This window comes from Elephantulus edwardii, unplaced genomic scaffold (assembly GCF_000299155.1).
Source record: "Elephantulus edwardii isolate Elephantulus edwardi_28Jun2011 unplaced genomic scaffold, EleEdw1.0 scaffold00166, whole genome shotgun sequence".
NCBI classification, from domain to species: domain Eukaryota; kingdom Metazoa; phylum Chordata; class Mammalia; order Macroscelidea; family Macroscelididae; genus Elephantulus; species Elephantulus edwardii.
In genome coordinates this window covers 4794944-4818453 of record NW_006399916.1, presented here as the reverse complement: position 1 = coordinate 4818453, position 23510 = coordinate 4794944, and the positions used below count along the sequence as shown (strand labels likewise).

Below are 23510 nucleotides of genomic sequence, written 5' to 3'. Positions count from 1 at the left end.
TGCTGGCTTTTGGGGTGGTTGTTGTTCTTGTTATGTATCATTGGGTCAGAATCAACTGCAGCTGACCCTCCAGTGGGTTTTCAGAGGCTGCAAATCACACAGGAGGAGAGATTGCCCATTTTTCTCCAGCAGAAAGTCTGGACCAGGGAAATAAATGTTCAACGTCAGAGTGGAAGTGCTCACTCTGTCAGACCACAGAACAATTTTTATTGACAGTGAAAAGTAATTGATAAGTTGTATTGATTAAAAGGATACCTTCTGACATGGCTGACTGAGAGCTGAAGGTCACAAAATTCATAACTGGCTGAAAGACCAGCAGAAGATTTACAGGGAGGATATTGAGAAGCACGAACTTGGCGGTCACAGGTCCATCAGAAATGATGAGGTTACACGATTGCGCGGTGAGTGGCCCCAGAACAGCAAGCAGGACTAGTTTATCTGGTAACCTGTTCTTCGTCAATCACACCTGTATCCGGAGGGCCACCATAAAGATTTATGGATAACAACCTACTTCTAGACTGTTAGGACCTTGGGCTGTGGCATCTTGCACCTTTCTTTTAACGACAAAGACCCTCTGGGAACGGATTTGCTATCTCGCCCAGGCCTGGCCTCAGAGGAGAGAAACACAGTTGTGGAGGTCTAGGGCCCGAGGCACTCAGGACAGAGTGACCGCCTTGGAAAGGACTCACGCTAAGACTTTAAAGTGGAGTTCAGACTCCACTCAGACTACCTTATTTGTGCACACACCACAAACAAATCTGATTTTAGATTTTCGTAGCAGGTTAGACAATTGATTTGTATTCCCAACGTCCTTGAGCAGGACTGTAGACAAACCTGAACATAGCTGCTTCTCTGGAAATGGTGTGGTCAGTGAGGCCTGGGAGCACACCCCACAGCTGCCCCACTGCAGTCATCCATAAGTCTTTACTGCCCTCAAGTAGTGGCTTCGGGTACTACACACATAAACATTAAGGGTAAAAATCCTCGCCACTGGACCAATAGGAACGCTGAGATCAAAAAGAAAAACCTCATTGCCTTCCAGTCAGAACCGAATCTTAATTGATCCTCACAGTAGGTTTTTAGAATACCAGAAAGATGCTTACTTTATGCTCTATTAGCAACATAAAGGCATTTAACTGCAAAGAGTATATGTAACAAATTATGACTAACATTGAGAAGAATGGGAATCTCAGAACACTTGATTGTGCTTATGTGAAACCTGTACTTGGACCAGGAGGCAGTTGTCAGAATAGAGCAAGGAAACACTGTATGATTCAAAATTGGGAAGGGTGTACACCAGGGATGTGACCTATCTCCATACCTTTTCAATCAATATGTGGAACAGATTATCCAGGAGGCTGAGCTCTATGAGGAGAAATGTGGCATCAGGATTGGAGGTAGACTCATCAAGAATCTGCATTATTCAGATGACACAACCCTGCTTGCTGAAACGGAAGAGGACTTGAGGCATTTGCTGCACAATATCAAAGACTACAGACTTCAATATGGATTGAAGCTCAACATCAAGAAAACAGATTCTCACCACTGGGCCAATTGGCAGCATCATGATAGATGGTGAAGAGATTGAAATTGTTGACAGCTTCAGTTTGCTTGGCTCCACAATCAACACTCTTGGTACCGGCACAAGGAAATTAAAAGATGAATTGCAGTGGGAAAGTCTGCTGTCAGAGACCTCTCCAAAGCACTGAAGAGCAACAATGTCAGTCTGGAGACTAAGGTGCACCTGATCCAGGCCATAGTCTTTGCAATTACTTGCTATGTGTCAGAGAGGTGGACAGTGACTAGGGATGATAAAAGGAGAGTTGACGGTGCTGGAGAAGAGTACTGAATATATCATGGACTTCTAGGAAAACAAACAATTTCATTCTAGAGAGGGTGAGACTAGGCTGCTTCTTGGAGGCAAGGATTCTGAAGCTCCGTCTGACATACTTTGGGCATGTTGCAAGGAGGGACTAATCCTTGGAGAGGGACGTCATGCTTGGGAGGGTGGAGGGACAGCGCAGGACGGGAAGACCCTCAATGAGATGGGTTGATTCAGTGATTAGGGTGGCTAGGGAGAAAGGTGCAACAATGAATAACTGGAAACCCCAAGTCTCTGTAAACTTTCATTAAAATTAATATGGGAAAAAGGGGGGGGGGAATTCCTGTTGTCCATGGCTCAATTCTGAGCAGATAACCCAGAAGGGCTGAAACCCACCAGAGGCTCTGCAGGATAAAGAGTTGACAATCCACTTTTTAGGGTTTCACCACCTCGGGAACCCCAGGGGTAAGTTCTGTTCATCTTATGTGGCCCCTGTGGAGTAGGAGTTCACACAACACTACCTTTGCCTCCCCACCTCCCACCCCCCTTCCTTCCTTATCTCCAAACCCTTTTGGAAGCTTCTATGACTTTCCTAAACCTGGCAGAGGAGTCAATGTGAAGCAGAAAGCTTTGGGGGAGGGAGGCTGTTCTGTGGGCACGTTCTCTAGAGGACCCCCCAGGACTATGTCTGCACATTCCATCCTTGTGCAGGACACAGGAGGTCCTCCAAGTGCAGGGAGGAGGGGGCACCCAGTGAGCAACTGTGCGCATGAGCAAAACAGCACACTCCCTTCCCCACAAAGCAGGTCAGTCAGGTCGACCAGTAGCACCACCTACCCAGTAGCACCACCTATGCTCCTGGGTCCTGCTGCCCCCCGCCCCCACCCCCCACCCCACCCCCGGTGTCAAGCTGTCCCACTAAAGGTCTTCCCTGGTGTTTCCTGAACCTTTATTTTACCCAGAATGTGGTCTTTCTTCAGGGACTTGTCTCTCCTGACAATCTCTCCTACTTTCCTTCCCCAGGGACCAGCCCCACCTGAGAACATGTCCAGAATGTGTGAGACAGTCACCGCTCACATGTCTAAGGACACTCTGGCTGCATGTCTTCAAAGATGGTTTATTCTCCTGGGAGCCCATGGGACAGGCAACGCTCCTTACCAATGCCACAACTCAAAGGTGTCAACGCTTCTTCAGCCTCCTTTATTAATTACCCAACTTTTGTATGTGTGAAGAGAATGAAAATGCTATGACCCAGGTCAGGAACATCTCAGTCCTCTAATTGCTATTTTTGCTCTCCTGCAGTCTCCTCCTGTGCGATTAACTGCCTCTGAAAACCTGCTGGAGGGTTAGCTATGGGCCAGTTTTAACTCGACAGCACACAACAACAACAGCAACACTTTAAGAGGGACCTTTGCAGATGTGTCCAGTGCAATGTGGCATTTAATTTCTTCTTATTCCACAATTATAGAGTTATGAGGGATGTCATTGTTGTGTGTTTTCCAGTTGACTCTGACTTCTATGAACAACAGATCTGAGCCCTGTCCTGACCTGTGCCAGCCTCACAATCTCTCACACGCATGAACCCACTGTGACAGTCACTGTGTCAATCCATCTTGTTGAGCGTCTTCCTCTCTTTCGCTGATTCTCCAGCTTTCCCAGAACAACACTTTGTCCTCGTAATTGGGATCAAACTTCACCAACCTCGCCTCTAAGGAGCATCTTGCTGGCACTTCCTCCAACACAGACTGGTTTGTTCTTTTGACCTCCAGGGTTTGAGGGAAGTAACAGGTTCCTTTTGAGGATCAAGGATGACCTGGCGTAAAATTCTTTAGTCAAGCCTCTCTGACTCTTGACCTCAGGGCCTGCCCTCTGTCCTGCTCAGGCAAGCTCTTTTAGCTTCGTCATTTAGGTGTCTGGCAGCTCCCCACACCAGTAAGCCTAGGCCAAAAGCTGTTGAGATGTAGCTTTGTGGCTTGGCAAACCCAGCTTCCTGACTGATGACTGCGGGACCCACCCCACCCGCAGGCATCCAGCTTTCTCCTTCTCTGGACCCAGAGCCTGCCGACAGCTGTCTCACACCCGTGTTCTGGTTTCTGCCACCTTTGCTATCACTACCGACAGCTTGTCCCGTGACTTCTCTTGTCTTGTGCTCTCACATCATCTCTCTGGTGTTACATCTCCATCTCTCATTCAAAGGCATGTTGGATCAGGATAATATGCTGTTGACGGCCTCTCCAAAGTGCTAAAGTGCAACCATATCAGTTTAAAGACTAATCCGAGTCATAGCATTTTCAAATGCCTCCTACGTATCTGAAAGTTGGACAATGAATAAGGAAGATTGAAGAATTGATGCCTTGGAATTGTGGTGCTAAAGAAGAGTGTTGAGCATCCCATGGACTACAAAAAGAACAAACAAATCTGTCTTAAAGGAAGTTTAATTAGAAAGTTTCTTGACAAAAATGATACAACCTGGTTTCACTCACTTAGGGCATATTGTCAGGAGGAGGTCGGTCCTTACAGAGACATCATGCTGGAAATGGTAGTTGTTGTTGTGTGTCTTCAAGTCAGAACCAACCCATAGCCGACCCTCCAGAGGCAGTTAGTTGCACAGGAGACTGCCCAACCTTCCCCTGCAGGGCAGTTGGTGGATTAGAACTGCATGCCTTTGGGATTGCAGCACAATTTCTTACCACTAGACCACCGGGGCTCCCTGGAAGAGGTAGATGGTCAATGAAAGAGAGGATTCTCCGTGTGATAGATTGACAGTGATCACAAAGGGCTTGAGCAGATTGGAGATTGTGTGGATGGTTCAGGGCAGGGCAGAGTTCCAAACTTCTGTGAGTTATAGTTGACTTGGGGACACCTAACAACAGCAGCCCCATCTCTCATTCACACAGGGATCTCGGGTCCAGAGGACCAACTGCACTCCCAGGGTTACTCCTTGATCATCCTGAGAGTCTCCTATCATTTGGTTTGCCTGCTATTTTCATAGTCATTGATTATGTAAAATAAAATCCTTGACTACTTCAATCAAACATAAGATGTTGCTTATTGGTTCAGTTGTGCCAATGGAACCCGTATTGAAGGTTGGAGTGTTTGATCTTCCTTAGTAAATGCTTCCAGTTCTCTTCCCTTGTAGAAAGCAATGTCATGCCATTTGCATTTGGCAGGTTGTTGAGGAATCTGCTACCATGTTCTTCTTCCTGTAGTCCAGATTCTCAGCACACAGAGGAAGTATGATGAAAGGATACTTTTCACCCTGATACACGCTTTCTTTGTTTCAACTACACAGTATCCACATGTTCTATTCAAATGACTGCCTCTTGATCTACATACAGGCTCTGCGAGAAGTTCTGGAATTCCCACCCTTTGCAATGTTAACTACAATTTATCATGCTCCAGATACTTGAGTGTTTCTGCAGAGTCAACAAAACAAAGATTCCCCCCCCTCTGGTATTCTATGCTTTCAGTTAAAATCCATCTGATGTTAGCAATGATATTTTTCATTCTGTGTCTGCTTCTGAATTTGGCTTGACTTTTCTCAAGAGGGGAAACCAATCTTGGACTTTATTCCTTGGGTAGAAATCCCGTGGTAGGGAATTCTGTTTGCGTTGTTGCCTCGGTTTTCAGCACTGGGCCTGGAGGATGCCTCAGTCACTGCTTCTAAAAGTGAACATGAACGAGCCACAACTGAGCGTTCTCATCTCCACAATCACTGAAGCCCATCGGGATCAGGATCCCCACTCTGGTACTGCCTCCTGCTGACACAATGATTTTCTGTTGCAACCACACCGATCCAGGCATCATACATCCTCCCTCACTTTCCAAAATGGGACATATCAGAATATTCATTCCATGACTCTCGTATGTCACAAATTCCAAATGTGACACTTCCGTCTGGCACTGTATGTGCATATACACTGACAATACATGTGGGTTTTTGTTTTCTCTCCACAAAATCAATGAGCAAAAGTGGGTGAACAGAGGAGTAAGAACCCTTCTGTTGGAGTAATTGTATCCCAACGCTTCTGGCAAGAAGGCAGTGGCTGTAAGTATTAATGTAAAGTGGCTTCCTGTTGTTGCTAGGTGCCACTGAGACAGCTTCTATGCAAAGCAACCCTGTGTACAACAGAAACCACCCGTGCCTGGTCCCCACAATGTCTGCTCTGCCCCAGTCCCTGGTTGCAGACACTGTGTCAGTCAACCTCACTGAGGGGTCTTCCTCTGCTTGGCTGGCCCTCAACTTTTCCACGCATGATGTCTGTTCCCAGGGGCTGGACGTTCCAGATAACATACTCAAAATACACGACACAGAGGGTCCCCCCTTCGCCTCTAAGAAACACTAGGATGCACTTTTCCCAAAACAAATGTGCCCATTCTTTTGGCCATCTGTGCTATATTCCATATTCTTCCCCTCATCACAACTCAAAGGGGTCGATTCTTCCTTGTTCACTGCCAGCTGTCACATGCACATAATACAACTGAAAATACCGTGACTCAGGTCAGGAGCACCTACGTTTTTAAGATTCTATCATCCAATCTCTAGCCTTCATTTCTATTACAGAGGTTGTATTTTTCAGTCTTTCTTCTGTATCTTTCACATTCCAGTCAACAAATAGTAATGTATATTCATTACCGGTTGGATCCATTTCAGGCTGCACAAGTTGGTATAATTCCTCAATTTCCTCAACTTTGGCTTTAGTGATTGGTGTCACTTACTATACAAATATGAATCACACAGTCTTATTGTATGTGATGAACATTATTCTTGTTCAAGGTGTAAAGAAGCAATAGCGTAAAAAAAAAAAAGAAACAATGATGGAAATGTATGCACATTTACAACGTTCTTCTTACCAAAACCATTTATGGAAAATAGGTACTGCATTGGAACATGTATCTCTGGAATGGAAATTATGATATCGTTAATATTTCTAGCCTTAAGCTTAAAAGATTATGTTCAAAATTATTTGTTATACATTTGTTTAAATATTTCCCTCTTTCAACAACTGGGATCTAGAGGGAAGAGAAAAGACCAGAGAATGGCCAAAATTATTGGGGCACCTATTGCTGCCAGTTTAGGGCCTGTGTCAGGAAAAGGAAGTCTTACTCATATACAGTGCCACCCAAAGGTAATAAAGGAGGTCAGAATTGCTTCCACTGTGGAAAGCTGAGCCACTTCAGTAGACAGTGTCACAGACAAGAGCCACAGATAGGCAAGGGAGTAGAGAGGAAGCTCCCACTCACTTGCTTTAAGTATGGATCTGAAGGACACTTGGCCAAGGGTGGCCCACATCAGGTCCTTGTGGCTGACAGGACTGACAGGCCCCAGCTCCAACAATTTATATCCTCCCAGAAGAGCTGTGGGTGAGCTTTAACAGTACTGGTAAGTATATTCGTTTTCTCCTGGACATAAGAGCCTACTATTTGGTCCTAAAAGCCTTCTGAGGTCCCAACTCTTCTCACTATTTCTTAGTTGTTGGAATTGATGGAAAACCTCATAAGCAGTTCCTTACTTCATCTCTGCCTTGCATGCGGACTTCTGAGTTGTAAAACAACCCAGTGGTAGATGGAATTTGCTCCAGGACTTAAGAACAATAAATGACATAGTTGAGCCTCTACATCTTATGGTTCCTAACCTTTATACTATAATAGACAAAGTGCTAGTCAACAGGCCTTTTATTGTAAGAACTACCTTCCCTCTGTAACTTGATGTGTGCCACTATTATTGCATTTTAATTTTTGACCCATGTACTTTCAACTTGTTAGTTAAATTGGGGTCTTCTAGGCTGCAACACTTCCATGATACATCTTCAAGGATATGAACATGTATGGCTAAGCACAACTGATAACAGTGCATCTAAATTCCAAAATCAATCTCCATAATAGTCTATGTGTTTCCTATTGCCAAAGGGGCCCTTTAGAGTAGTGAGAGAAGATCTTCACCCTGAAACCTACAGCATCCCTTTTCAGCAGGAAGTAGCCATCCCCTTTTCCTTATGAATCAGGGTGAAGTCTCTCTCAGGGAGGAGTGATAGGGAATGGCAAAGGGCACACTGACAAAGGCGATTAATCAGAACTGGCTTTGACTAGCACTGTGGCAACTGGACAATTAAAACAGACTTCCAAGAGGGGTAAAAAAAAGAATGAACTGGAGAGGAGGGTAGAGAAAATAGTGAAACAATGAATGAATGAAAACCCAAAGTCTCTGTAGATGTTCATTAAAATTAATAAAATTTTATAATTAAAAAAAAGACTAAGATGCACCGATTCAAGCCATAATATTTTCAGTTACTTGCTATGTATCTGGAAGTTGGACAGTGACTAATGATGACAGAAGAAGAATCGATGCCTTTGAACTGTAGTGTTGGAGAAGAATAGGGAATATTCCATGGACTGACAGAGATGCAAATACATCTGGGAGAAAGTGTGATCACAGAGCCCCTTACAGGTAAGGAAGGTCAAACTTCATCTCACTTATGTTGGACATGTTGCTCAAAGAGGGGCCAGTCCTGGGACAGGACATCATGCCTGGAAAGGTGGAGTCCGGCCAGCAAAAGAGGCAGACTCTTTAACAAGATGGACTGAGAGGCAGACTCTAACAAAATGGATTGGCACAGTGACTGTAATAATGGGCCCAAGTATATCAGAGATACTGAGGATGGTATATAGGGTCGCTATGTGTTGTGGTCGACTAGATGACACCTAACAACTACAAGCCTTGAGTTGAGTCTGACGACTTGTAACCTTCCATTGAGTTTCTGAGGCTGTAAATCCCTGTAGGACGAGACTGCCTTATCTTTCTCCCATGGAGCAGCTGGTGGATTTGAACACCCGACCTTTGGACCAGCAGGTCAACAAATGACACAAGACACCACTAGAGCACCTTAAAAAAGGAAAGCAATGTTAAAAAGGTGGTTTTGAGTCTATCATTTAATTCATTTCTAGGCCATTACCTATTTATGAGTCTTGTGAAGTGGTGTGTGTGGCCTAGTGGTAAGGAGTTGTGCAGTCAACCCAAAGGCAGGCAGTTCAAATCCACCAGCCACTCCAAGGGAGAAAGACAGGGAATCTCCTCCTGCATGATTTATAGTTTCTAAAGCCCACCGGAGGTCAGCTCTGCGCCTCTTGTGACTTGATGGCAATGACCTTACCTTTTCTAACATTGGGGTAATGGTCTCTCGGTCACATCAGCTCCTCAGAGGCCTAAATGTCTGTCTTTTCCTTGTCAGTCGGCCTCCCACCACTGAACATCTTCATAAAAGAGAAACTTTTTTTTAACAAAAATGTTTTTTATTTTTTTTCTGTACCAATAACTCATAAAACTATAAACTCAAGGAATCATCCAATACTTGATAATTCTGGAGAGACATTTAATAAGCACCTTCAATGGTTTCCACAGCTTAAGACTTGATCATTTTAAAAAGTTTAGTGTGAACTTATTAAAAGGAATAAAAAAGGTATAAAAATGATACAAAACTAGATGAGCATGTGATATAGAGAGCTTGGTACGCAATGATAAATACATAAAGTATAGGTTGAGCTACATAAAAAAGACCCACATGTTCCCAAATTCTTGAGAATATCTGTCTTTTAGAACAAACTCTAATCATGAATGGAGTTTAGCTTCAAGGGGCTGCCTCAACAAGCAGCAGCTGAGGATCAATGTGGGACAAATTGCTGAGCGGGGCTCAGGAGTGAAGGGTTCGAAGAGAAAAGAGGAGAGTCCTTTCCCAGGGAGAAGACCAGATTCCTTCATCTGCTCAGGCAGGAGTGTTACTTGGCAAAATATTCTGTTTGCCTTTTGGAATTAAAAAACTCAAGTCGTCATCAAGTTGGAACTGAACCACAGCTAAAATCCAGAAAGTTTTCAGAGGCTGTAAACCACTCGGGAGGAGAGGGCTTGGCTCTGTGCCTCAGAGCAGCTGGTGGATTCAAACCAGTGGCCTTCAGGTTAGCAGCTCACCTCCCAATGGACTATGCCACCAGATCTCCCTTTGGGGATTGCAGAAAGGTTTTGCTTCCTGCTGTGGTTAAATCCCTTCCTCGGTGATATTTCTTATGGGTTTTCTCTACTCATAGCCTATACTTCACTGACATAAACCCCTCCTACCCAGCTGGACTCTGGGAAGCAGCTGATAAAGAGCTAACGTGTCAGCTACTCATATGGTGAGAGTTGTATTCTAGCAGTAAAAACTTGCATGTGAAGTGAGGCAATGGTTCCTTAACTGAATGACAGAAGATGAGGGACTATTAGCCTACACGGTCACCTCAGTCCATCTGTTCTAGGGACATGGGTGGCTGAGACAGTCAGGACCTGGGAAGCTGGAGAAAACAAGTTTGTGGTAAATAAACTGGTTCCTACGAGTGAGGAAGACTGTGGTCATCACCGGGTACAAGTCCCAGTCCCTGGCTCAGAACACTGGCACCTGCAGTGGAGCTGTGCTGCCGCAGAGGCCAGATGCTGCAGCCCGGTGCTCTGGGACAGAAGGGGCAAAGAGGCGGTCTCCAGGGAAATTTAAGGCACATAAAAAGCAGCTCCTCTCTTCAAACTTCTGACCCCATGCTGGAATTCCTAAGCATGGAGCTCTTCTCTGATCTAACACTTTGACTGCTAATGGTTACTGTTGAAATGACAACTTCTGAACTGGGAGGCACAGCCTGGGTCATTCATGAAATGCCCCTAAACCCCAGAAAGGTTTTTTTTACTTAAAAGGCAGAGCAAGCTACCTGTGGTGGGGACTTGGGCAGGATGAAGAGGGAAAAGGGTCAAGGCGCGAAAAGCTGTGAGTCTAAGAAGGACGTTAGTGCACCAAGAGACAAAGTGTGGGGGAGCCAACTCCTTCCTCTCTTCATCCTCACGAGGATGGCCCTGGCCAACAGAGCAGGACGAGCTCATAGGGCCAGCAACATCCCACTCAACAGAGGGGCCAAGGTTGAGACAGTTCCAGAGGGTCCCGAGAACTAAGAACCACTCTCACTGGAGCCAGGAGGGTGTCTGTCTTCACTAAAGAGAAGAGGCTTTCCTGGGAAGAAGTACAGGGTGTGATTTTGGGTTGCCATGCGGGGAAAGTTGTCAGGACTCAGGCAAGGCTAGACCTGGACCTAGTGGTCACTCACAGCCAGACGACACTTTTCAGTCCGGGCCTTTTCAGGTAGGGTGTTGCTATGACTTCTTAGGAGAGTGTTATTTTCTTCATTTCCGCTCAATACAGTCAACCCCTAGGGTGTTGTCTGGGCACCGGCAGGTCCTGCTTCCAGGGGTGGCCAAGCACAGGTGGGTGCAGCCGCCGTTGTTCACCGAGCAATAGTTGTGGCCTGAGAGAGTAGAAAATGGTTCATGAGCCTATCCTCAGACTTGACGAGATGACCATCTAAGAGATAGGCCTCTTGTTAACCTTTCTCTCTCCCTGAGGCCAGACCTATGAGAGCACCATGTTGTTCTTATGTCTGTAATCACACCCACCTACTACTGTCCATTTCCTGCCACTGCATCCTATGGCTAACGTGCCAATTCCCAGGATGAAGGCTCTGGTGGCAGATCGGCCACCAAGCTGTTAAACCAGCCTCAGGGCAGGCTTTCCAGCTCTGCTCCTGACACAGAGATGACATTTGCACAGCACTCTATCTTGGCTTCACAGTGGATGGGGAGAAGAGGGCAGGCAGTCAGAACTGTGGGTCGGCGAGAGGCTTGGAGAGCCATGGCGTTACCCCCGCTCTGCCAAAGAGCTACGCAGTGTTGGGCACGTGATTGAACAGCCAGTGCTCCTGTTCCGTTACTATGAAACGGGCATTGCTGCAATACCTACATGGTGGGGTTCCTTGTAGATTAAGTGAATTCATGATCACAGAGTCCTGAGAACCCTGATGGATGTGGGCAGGCCATAGGACGTGCTCGTTGTGGTTGTTGTTGTTAGGTGCCTTCCAGTCGGCCCTATGAACACATCTGACCTTGCTCCACTCTGCACCATGCCCATGAGCTCAGAATGCTCCATGAGCTCAGAATGCTTGAGCCCATCCTGCCAGTCACCACATCAATCCAGCTTATTGGGGGTCTTCCTCGCTCTCTGACCCTCTACCCTTCCCAGCATGGTGCCTTTTCCCAGGACTGGCCCCTTCTTGGATAAGCGCTATAGGCAGGCTTGCAATGGATGGCATCTTAAAGACCCTGCCATTCTAGAAGGCTCCTATTCAATGATATTGCCTGTCCTTCTCTCTGCTCCATGGGAGAAGGATGGGCAATCTCCTCCATGTGATTTACTGCCTCTGAAAACCCACTGCAGAATCAGCTATGGGTCAGTTCCAAATTGATGGCAAACAACATCAATTCAACAATATACTTCTAGACTCCGGTCAACTGAATAGTTTTTCTCACCCTTGTTCACATCAGAAACTTTGTGTTCTTGTCTTCCTTTTTTTAATCCACTCACCCACTTGATAATGAAAGTCCCTGACAGGAGAGAATGCACCCTCCCCACCCCGGCTATGCGGTGAGAGGTCCTTGGTTGTCACTGTGCAAATGGGAAATGTGGGGTTGGCACAGCCCCCATAGAGAAAGGGCCCGCTAGTTACCTTGTGGGCACTGCGAAAGCGCTGTGGTGATGCCGTACAGCCGCGTCTGTTTGTGGGGGTGGAAGTCATCCGTCTCTTTGGAAACAGCGAGATCCACGGCAATCACGGAATTCCTACAACACCGGCAGAGAAACGGAGCTGATGGCCTGGCCTCTTCTCTACTGGGCACCCTCTTGTAGCTCCGCCGACAGACAGGCACCCCGACTCTGCCTGAACTGTGAGCCTACAGTTTACACCCTGGCCCACATCAGAACCCCATCAGCTTCCACTCATCTCTCTAGCTTCTTAAAAAGCACAAAGCTCAGAGGGCTCGCCCTGCCATCTGAATTCCAGGCTGAGCAGCCTATTTCCTGTGGGGATGCCCTTGGCTGACCCCTCTGAGCTGGAATGCACTCATGGCAACTGCTTTATTTCTTGCTGTGGAAGGAAGAGGGTGGCTAAGACAGGGTTATGAACAATGATGGGGTGGGGAACACTGAGGGCCCAGGAGCTGAGGGACCCTTGTCCTCACTCCTGGGATGAGAAGAGCATCCATAGGAAGCCCAACTGGACAGGCTGGCTCCTGAATCCCAGCTGGGAGGGTCAGATGATGAGTGAATGACACCCCCCTCTCCCATTCTCCATCCTTCAGAGGTTCCTGTCCTCCCTTCCCCACTGCCCTCTCCTGTCCACTGACAGCCAGAAGGGGAGGGCCAGGGGACAAATCTGTAGAGGGCCAAAGGTCAGGCCAAGAGGCCAGATGGAAGGGCTCCAGCCTCTCAGAGAGAGGGGGTGAGAGGTCGAGGCCTAGCCGGCTGCCCCAGCCCCACAGCCCACGTACGTCTTCCAGTCCGTGTAGAAGAGGTTCTTCCCGAAGCTGGTCACGGCGAAAGGGTACTGCAGCCCTTCCAGTACCATGCGTCGGCCAGGCTGGCCAGGGCGCACGCACTCTACCCGCTTGGTGCCTGTGGCGGGGCAAGACAAGTGTCCATTGTTGATGCAAGAAACGGCCCCTTTGTGCCAAAAGAACAAGAGCAACGAGGGCAAGGGAGGGAGAGATTCAGCCACAGTGGCGGTCCTCCACAACACACAGGCCCACCGCCGGACCCTTTCAGCGGTCAGCACCATCTGTCTCCTCCTGCCTACTCTGACGGTGGAGTGACCAGGATCCAAAATTGCTCCTCACGTACCCCTCCCCAAAGCTGCTGCCATTTGCCAGGCCCCTCCCCAGGTCACCCTGTTCTCACTCAAGTCCTCCCTGAACTGGGAGCCGCCAAGGATGGCTCTGCAAACACCACCAGCGGTTCACCTGCCCAGCTGACAAGGCTGAGGCATAAAGGCAGGGCGTCAACTCACTGAAATAGCCAAACCCACTGCTGTTGCATCCAGTTGGTGGTGTCCCTCCTTCAGATTTCTGAGGCTGTGAATTTCTACAGGAGGAGACTGTCCATCTTTCTCCCACAGAGCAGCTGAGGGATTCGTACCACTGACCTTTCAGTCGGCAGCCCGACATGTAGCTTGCCATGTAACCAGAGGCCCTTTCCTTAGCTCATGGTCTTGCCTAAACCTTTGGTGACAAGAGGGAGCCACCGGACTATAGATGGGAAGCTGCTTAACTGGCTTCAAGGCACCACTGGCCTCATGTGGAAACACTCGGGCAGAGGGTCGTAGGCTTTTCCTTAAAGGACCAGATAGCATACATTTTAAAAACTAACTGACTGCTGACCCTCCACTGGGCTTTCAGAGGCTGGAACCACACAGGAGGAGATGGCCCATCTTTCTCCCATCGAGTCACTGATGGATTTGAACTGCTGGCCTTCAGATTGGCAGTGTAACTTTCTATGCACTTGGCCAACAACACTCCCTATATATTTTAGGCAAGATCATTTAGAATAATATTTCAAAATACAAAACCATTTCTAACTCCTAGGTTGCTAAAATAAACAACAACAACAACAACAAAAAATCAACCAGGAGTTGGGCTGGATTTGGAACCTGTGTCACAAGAGCAAAACATCCTCCAGACAAAGTCAAGTTCAGAGGCCTAAGACGAACCAAATGTTCAGGTCAGAAAGTTGGGGCTTATGCTCTCAGGAAAAAAGCCGCACCCTTTTCCCAAGTTCAAGGTCTCTGGACGGACATGGGCTACTCACAGCATTGATTAGAAATGAGACACTGCTCCCACCCATAGGCTGTCACCTGCATCCACCCAGCAGAGCTGAGACGAGAAGGCATCAAAAGCCAGGCCGTTGGGCAAGCCCAGGTCATCCTTTACCAGGATCCTGCGGTTGGTGCCGTCCATGTAGGAAGTTTCGATTTTGGGGTTATCTCTGTCCCAGTCTGTCCAATAAAGGTTTCTGGAGAAGGTGAGGAAAAGAGAAGAGAAATTCTTAAGAATCAGGAGGGGAAAGTTAGCAAGAGTGCTCAAACAGGAAGTCCCCAGGTGCACATGTCCTTGGAGCAACAAACCAGCCACTACTCACGGCAGATCCCTCATCACAATCACCTTCGTTGGTGGATGTTTGATTTTTAAATCCCTGACATGGCTCTGATCCTTATTTGCACAAAAATTCATAGTTGTCGAGTTGGAATAAACTCAAAGCTAGCACTTTATTGGATTTCTGAAGTTATAAATTGCACGGGAGGAAATTACCCATCTTAGGGTAGGTCTTGAACCACCATAGAAGTGCTGCCTGTGGGTCCATAGTGTTGCTCCCTGTGGGCTCTGCCATCAGCCTTCTCCTGCATGACAGTTAGGAACTGTGTGTGCCAGTTCTCACTTACCTACAAATTCTACTCAAAGATACATACTTTGGGATGGATTTCATCCATAACTTAACACTCTGAAGAGAACAGACAATGGCTAGAAAGGACACAGATGGGAAGCAACGTTTTCATTTACAAAGACACTAGTTAGGTCACTGGGTTATAAACAAATTCAATTCCCCTGCACATATGGGAAGGGAGTTCTGGTGGCCTGGTGGGTAAGGACTTGCACTGGTAAACCAAAGGCGGGGGGTTTGAATCCACGATTTGCTCCTCAGGAGAATCTCCTGCTTCACATTTGATAGCTTCTCATAACCCGCTAGAGGGTCAGCTTTGAGTCGGTTCTGATTTGAAAGCAATGAGTCTGTGTTTGAACATACGGGTAGATAAAAGGTATGAGGCCACCTCAGACCCAGGGGCTAAGGCACAGATAGGTGGGGGCCACGAGGGAGAGAATGAAAAATGTGATCTCAAAAGGGACCCTGCAAGGGCTGAGGGCTGATAGAGTGGTGTGTTACTAACAGCCTGCAGTATGAATAAGGAGTGTGGAGACCGCTAGCATGCAGCCAGAAGCCACAGCCAGAGGTCTCTGAGGTCTCCTCCACTGGATTCACCGAGGGACGAGGCTGTGGGGTCCATCCATGTTACCCAGGTATGCTTGCAGCATTGATAGAGCTGCCATGTTTGTGCACATCCAACCCATAGGAAACATAGCCCCAGTTTTCACCTGTCACCATATGGAAAGATTGGTCATGGAATAGGGTAACACATTCACAGTATGTCAGAGAGATGACAGCAGGGTCTTGTCATGAGATCCTCACAGCAGAGACCCATGAGTCCCCAGTGACAGCCTGTACCAATTCATTTCACAGAGATGCTGGCATTAGAGCCTGGCATCCGAGGCCACGCCACAGAGCAGAAGGAAACAGACTAGAGGCCCACATGTGTCCTGCAAAGACAGATACCCTCTCACGGGGTCCGTTACGATGCCCCGGGGGTTCACCAGGTCCGTCTCGAACAGCACCCGGCGCTGGCTGCCATCCAGCTTCGCCACCTCGATGCGGTCCAGGTGGGAATCCGTCCAGAAGATGTTGCGGCCGAGATGGTCCAGGGCAATGCCTTCTGGGCTTCCAAGGTCTAGAACAAACACAGAATCGTCCTGATGATTTGAAGCAGGTGCGGTGATATCTCCCTACTCTGGGGTTGCTATGCTCTGGTGGGTTGGACCTGACTCATGCACCCCCCACAAACAACAGAATGGAATGCTGTCCAGACCAGACCCTTCACTTCACCTGCCTTCTAATCTCTCCACTTGAAGAAACCAAGTGCGAGTAGAACGTGTGTTGCTGTGAGGATAAGCAACACTCATGACACCAAGTTCAACAATGTTTCTGAGGTCACTTGGCATGACACCCATGCTGGGCACAAGGACCACGGAGAAGGCTGAACCATGGCCCTGGCCAATCACACGGCAGAGTTCAGGGCTCCCTGGGACACTGGAGCCAGGTAGGGCACAGGGAGAGGAATGAGTGAAGGATCAACGGAAGTCGGTTGTGTAATGAGCAGGTCTCCAGGAAGACCCGACGGAGCCCAAGCTGAACTGTTGGTGGTTTTACAGGGACATGAGGCGGGGAAAGAGGCAACAGGGAAATTAGGACACGTGAACACACTTCAGGGTCATCCTGTAGGAAAGCAGAAGCACTGAGAGACGTGGTCAAAACAGCTCTTATTCCTTAATTATTGAAAAGAAAGGGAAGAGGGTTTCAGGGAAGCAGATACTCGAAGAGTCCCAGCCAACTTGCCATTCCTCTGTACAGGAATAAGGAGTAGAGCAAAAGCCACGCAGCAACCATCAACAGTGCCCCAGAGACCTTTCCCAAGTCATAAACATTTACTTTCAAAGTGTTTATCTCCTAAAGTAAGTGAGTGCCTGAGAGTGAGCAGATTCACTGTAAACTTTCAGGACCCGCCTGACATGGTCGGAGACTCAGGATTGTGGTGGCTTCTTGAGTGCTAATAAATACATATTTAAAATGACCATTTGCAGTAAAGACCAAGGTAGACGGGTAGGCTCTCCTAGAGGTAAGGGTGGCATGGATTTGGGGTGTTGCACACAGGACAAGAGTTTCTGTCTGGGATGATGAAAATGCTGGGGAAGGGACGTGCTGATGGGGGCCCGAGTCATGGGATTCATGGAATCAGCGCGCTAAACTGCACACTGGGAAATGGTTAACAGCAAGCGTTGTGTATCACTTACAGCGACACTTAAACAACATATGGACACTTGAGCCTGCGAGTAGCATAGTCCATTTTTTTAGCACATTCTATTTTGTTTAAGATGCTGACAGTTTATTCTGCAAACTGTTTAAACCTCTACAACCTCACTGCAATCATTGTAACAAATGTGCAGATTGGTGGAATAAATAAGCTACTTGTATGTGGGGAAAATCCAATATGTGAAAAATGATATGTGATAACCCAGGAGAGACTGGAGAGCTTTACGCTGAGTGAACTAACTCAGTCTCATAAGGATAGAGATTGTATAAGACCATTATTGTAAAAATAGAAGGATAACAGTAAAGCATGTCTGGGGGGCTGGAGGGGAAAAGAGGTGGGAGCAGAGGGGTGAGGGTTGGCAGAGGGGAAATCACAGGGTTGCACAGTTTGATGGGGAGAGGGAAGGGGTAAAGGAAATAGGAAAGATCCAGCAGGGAGCTGAAAAGATCGGGCAATGGTGGGCATGGATAAATGGTGATTAATTTTATAAAACACAATGTCAGGAGTCCAGAACAATGGCTGCATAATGGAGTGGACTTGGGGGGAGGGATTGTGTAACAACAAAGAATTTTTTCTTTTATTTTTCAAAGAGAAGAGTGATCTGGGGAGAGGGGTGGGCAGGGAGAAAAGGGCAACAATGAATGAACAGAAATCCAAAGTCTGTAAATTTTCATTAATAATAATAATAAAGGGGAGGGAAAAACAAACCAAAAAACCCCACACTGTATGGGAATGACTGTATGAAACATAATGTGAATGAAGGAAAGTGTGAAATACAATGTATACGAATTTTTTAATGTAAACCAATATAAATTTGTTTTTAAAGGGACCATTTGTATTGTCACTAAGGAGTCTCTCCTCTCTTGATCAGAGAACTGCAGGTCACTGGGTGTGGCTGGAGCCTCGTGGAAGGGGGCAGCAGCAAAGACTGAAGCTGGATCAGAAAGGAGTCGAGGGCATGTGAACATCACCCCAATACTGTGTGTTTTCATCAAAAGACGAGTGATTCGAACCCTTGGTCCCCTTTGTGCAGCGCTCAGTGGACCCCAACAGAATCACAGCTGTGGGGTGAGATGTGTAGGTGCCCTGCCTAATTGAAGCCCCAACTGCAGAAACTAAGACACAGAAACAGGAGCCGAACAATGTCTTCAGTATTCAAAACCAAAGCAGCAACTTAGAAGAACTAACTATTCCCTACACATCTAGACACAAGGGGGCAGGAGGACCAAGCACGGATACTCCATCAGCTTTCTGAGTCTCTGCAGTCAAACCAGAACAAATCCTCCAGGCGTGTGTTTGCAATGCATGCATCCTGTGTGGTTGCTCAGAACATGCGCCCTGGCAGAAAAGAGCAGAAAAGAGGGGTCTCAGCAGTCCACATGAGAGGCCCCGACCAGACTTGTGAGCAAACCCCAGTCATGAGGCCACATCATCTCATGAAAAACAGCCCTGTCGGGGGAGCTCTGGTGGCCTAGTGGCAAGGAGCTGCAACTACAATCCCAGAGGCGAACGGTTCGAATCCACCAGATGCTCTGCCGGGTAAGGAGGGACAATCTCCTCCTGTACCAGTCAGATCTGATTTGACGGTACACTCACACAAAAATAATAAAATTTTAAAAAATTTAAAAAAAAACAAAAAAAACCAGCCCTGTCCAGATTCAAAACCCAAGAGTCACAAGGCCCCAAGTAACCAGAAAATATTTCTGTAGGACCAGAGATGTAAAGAAAAGCCTAAAAAATCTCTACTGTGCCATCACAGGAAGGACACACTGGCAAGATGATGCATCCTGCACAGCTAATGTCGAAGGGAGGGAGCGTATATGATACTTGTTAAAAACAATTCGTATGTACATGCATGTTTATTGCAGCTTTGTTCACAATAGTAAGGAGTTGGAAACAACGTAAGTGCCCATCAACAGATGAATGGTATATTCACACAATGGAATACTATGCTGCATTGAAAAACAAGGAACTCATGCAATATTATTCAAAATGGGTGACTCTGGAGGACATTATGCTGAGTGAAGTATCTCAGTCACAAAAGGACAAATAATGCATAGTGCCACTGCTTTAAAACAGGACTGATACTGGGGTTGGGGGAGACTGAGAATGATGGGTTCAATAATGTATACTGCATTGAAACAGATGAGGGAGAAAACTGTTTAAGAGGATTAAGTGATTAGGTATTTTTGTCATGACAGGAGTCTTGAGTGAAGGCTGCATAGTGGAGTGGCCCTGGGTGGAGGAATTGTAAAACAATGAAAGAATTTGTCTTTTACTTTTCCAAGAGGGGAGTGTACTGGGGGGGAGGGGTTGCGAGGGGAGAAAAGTGCAACAGTGAATGAATGGGGGCGGGGAAGACATTTGTGGAAAAATAAAACCAAACCAAAAACCAATTCGTGGTGGCTTTGCTCCAAGGGAAGGCCAAAATTCAGTCAGTATGTAAGAGCTAAAGCAGATGGAATGACACCCACTGCCCATCCCCACTCACTCCTACAGCCAGCCACAACCTACTGCCTCCTCTCTTTAAAAAAGAAAAACAAAACAAAACACAAAAAAACCCAACCAGTCATCTTTCTTCTGCAAGATCACACTTGGATTCAACTCTCTCTCTTTGTGTAGTGAGCAGGCTTGGGCTTGGATGTTTTTCTTTGTGCATAAAGCTTTCTTGGATGATAATCAGCTCTCCAAGCAACAGGAAATAGCATCTGATGACCTACACCCTTCTTCCACTGGGCTTTAAAATTAAAGGACAGATAATAGGGGCAGCATTCCTAACAGAGACACCAGAAATGCAAAGGGCAATTTCAAACATCAGTTTCTTAAAGCACAAAAACAAGTACAATTTATTTAAACAAGCATCAGCTTTCAGAAAAGAATCCAGGGCCAGTGTCCAGAGCCAGGCATACTGAATTAAACCTCAGCCTAATCCCTGAGGATTTCCCTAGTACAGTTAAGGAAGAGAAAATGTCCCCAGGCTCTCCCAAAGCACAGAGAGCCTTCTGGAATATTAATTGTTTAGAACTAGTAACTTGGAAAGTGGACAAGCTCCGTTCAAGCAAAGAAAATAGAAATACAATGGAGCGCCTGTTTAGAAGATATTTCTTGGTTTGGGATATTCATACAAACATCACCAGTATGAAAGTTGAAATAGTTTTTGAGGGAAAATATTCCCAAAACAGCTGATGAGTCATTTGCTTAAGTAACGTCCAATGCTCAACTTTTCTGACACAGGGAAAGTTTTAAGGGTCTCTGGAATTTTGTTGTAATGGTCTTCACTCTAAATGTAATGGACCCACACAAAACAGTCTTGATGTGCTGAAGGTAGACCTCAAAGTGATCCATAGAGTCCTTTGTGAAATTGGGATCATTAGGTTAAGAAATGAAGAGTAAATGCTGAGGGGTAGGCTGTGATGAAATGACAATGTACTTTATCATCCATAATGCAACAGACAGTTAAGAAATGTGTTCAAAAGTTCAAGCTGATCTGTTGAAATCTGGCATGAGCAATATGAGTAGGTGCCAAGAGTGGGGCCGAGGAGGGAGGCAATCTGAAAGAAAACCCTTTAACCTGAAAACAAACTGAAGTATAAACTAAATGAAAAACCAGTTGAATTCACTGCTAATGAGCGAACTGTGTCTCACAGCAACCCTCCACAAGGTTCCTGATGGTGCAAATCTCAGTGGGAGGAGACTGCCTGCCTTCCTCCAGAGGAGTGGGCACTGGATTCAAAGCTCTGAGCAGTTCCAACACAGAATTCAACAGGCTTGGGACCTTCCTAGCTTTGGTTCATGTGCCTATTGCCCTTGGGAAAATGGCAGCAGAGCCCAGTATGCATTAGATTCTGTGGGGATCATGTCGAGGGTCAGCAGCCAGAGGGGGAAATGCAAGCCAAGACTAGACTAAGGGTGCCAGCTTCTGTCAAGGGTGTAGACGTATGTGGAAGCAGTGCTGATGGCTACAGCACCCGGTGAATGATGCTGATGGAGCTGAACCCTAAGAGTAAAAATGTTGATGTGGGAAATGCTCTATCGGCAGTCATTACAATTAACACAATGCTGGATGGTGCATTTGACCTTGAATGTTCATTAAAAGGACATAAGCTTTCTGAGAAAGGTGTGAGCACTTGATGTCATTGCCAGGTGTCAATGAATTGACTATGGCTCATAGAGTCCTTGTGAAAAAAAATATTTGAACCATGTCCTATCCTGCACCTTTATGATGTCTGATATGCTTGAGCCCACAAGAACTTTAATTTTATTCTAATTAGGGACACAACAATCTCCAGCGCCCTCAGATGACTCTTCAGAGGGGGCTGGAAAGCGTAATGTCTTGAGGCAAAATACCAGGGGTCCATCTCTAGCTTCCATGCCCTGTAAGCCACAAGCACGCCCACCGCCACCTGCTTCAAAAAGCCACTTTGGCTGCTAGAAGTGAAACCTGAGCAAAGAGTGATTTTAGCTTTCCCACCTTGTCGAATGATGGTGGCCGGCTCTCCGCCACTCAGGCTGGCTCTCCCAATGGAAGGTCCACTGATGTCTGTCCAGTAAACCATCTTGTCCACACAGTCGAAGGCAAGACCAATTATCACTTTATCCTGTAAATGAAGACCAGACCAGTGGAGAGAATGGTCACCCACAAACACTGAGTAACTGATGATGGTGGCAATCTCTTCACGTACTGGCGTGCATATTGAGTTCTTAGGAGGTGTCTTTGCCCATTTTAGAATGCTAACCACTGAGTTGTGGGAGCCCTCTATGTATTAAGAGAAAAATATTTTCCACATATATATTTAGAATGTCATATATATGCACATGTGTATGTTTCCAGATATGCTCTAGTGGCCTCGTGGTAAGAAGCTGAGCTACCCGAAGGCACGAAGTTTGACTCTACCAGCTGTTCTGTGGGAGACAGATGGACAATCTCCTCTGGTGCAATTAGCTGCCCCTGAAAACCCACCGGAAAGTCAGCTATGGGTCGGTTCTCACTCAATGGTACACAACAACAACAATAGTGTTTTTAAAGAACAAAAGGTTTTCATTTTTAGGAAGTCCAATGTAATGACTTTTTTACATCTAGTACTTTTTTTTTACACTACTCTAAAACTTCTGCCTACACACAGAAAGATACCCAACAAAGAAGTAAAAGACATACAGATGGAAAGGAGAAAGCGTACTCTTACTAGAATAATGATTGCTACTAGACAGTTGCAGGCTGTGGTCTTCACAATTACTTGCTAAGTATCAGAGAGCTGGACAGTGACTAGGGATGATAGAAGGAGAGTTGATGCCTTTGAGTTGTGGTGCTGGGGAAGAGTATTGAATATACCATGGACTGCTAGCAGAGCAAACAAGTTCGTCTTGAAGGCGGGCTGTGCCTTGGAGGCAAGGATTCTGAGGCTTCGTCGGACATACTTTGGTCATGCTGCAAGGAGGGATATTATGCTTGGGAGGGTGGAGGGACAGCATAGGATAAGAAGACCCTGGATGAGATGGATTGGCTCAGTGACTGGGGTAATGGGGGCAGAGACACTAAGACTGGCACAGAATAGAGCAGGGTTCAGAGCTGTTGTACATAGGGTTACTGTGAGTCACAGGTGACTTGACGGCACATAACAACAACTAGACAATCTACAAATCTATTATAGTTAATAACTAGATGTAGCACGGTTGTTGGATGTAAGCCAATATATAATTTTATTTGTATTGTTGTTGTGTGCTGTGAGTTGAAACTGACCCACAGCTGACCCCCCAAGCAGGTTTTCTGAGGCAATAGCGGGAGGAGACTGCCCTCTCAGAGCAGCTGGGGGATTCCAACTGCGTCCTGTACTAGTTACAAAAGAAAATAAATTTAACAAACAATAGTGCTTGCAGTAGAATTAAGAAACAAGATACTTGGAAAAAATACAGTAATCATGAAAGATCTCTAAATATTACAAAATGCTGCAGAAAGGAATTAAAGAAATAAATGAACAGATAGGTCATGCAATCAATTGTTAGGTTTACTGCTAAGCTATAAATGTTCGTTATTTCTTTACTTCCTGGTTACCAGGTGTATTAGGAAAGTGAAGGTTAAACATGAGACAAGACTCGAGAA

The 23510-nt window shown here is 46.4% G+C and overlaps 1 protein-coding gene across 1 annotated transcript in view; it reads right to left on the bottom strand.

Moving 5' to 3' along the window:
- Window positions 1-11015: 11015 nt before the first annotated feature.
- Window positions 11016-23510, bottom strand: part of NID1 (nidogen 1) — an 87637-nt gene continuing 75142 nt past the window's right edge. The window contains exons 15-20 of the mRNA XM_006895377.1: window positions 21885-22011; window positions 16102-16273; window positions 14570-14727; window positions 13212-13335; window positions 12392-12504; window positions 11016-11137 (exon numbers count right to left, since the gene is read on the bottom strand). Of these exons, the coding sequence (XP_006895439.1) occupies window positions 11016-11137; window positions 12392-12504; window positions 13212-13335; window positions 14570-14727; window positions 16102-16273; window positions 21885-22011 (816 nt within the window). The remainder of the gene's footprint in view (window positions 11138-12391; window positions 12505-13211; window positions 13336-14569; window positions 14728-16101; window positions 16274-21884; window positions 22012-23510) is intronic.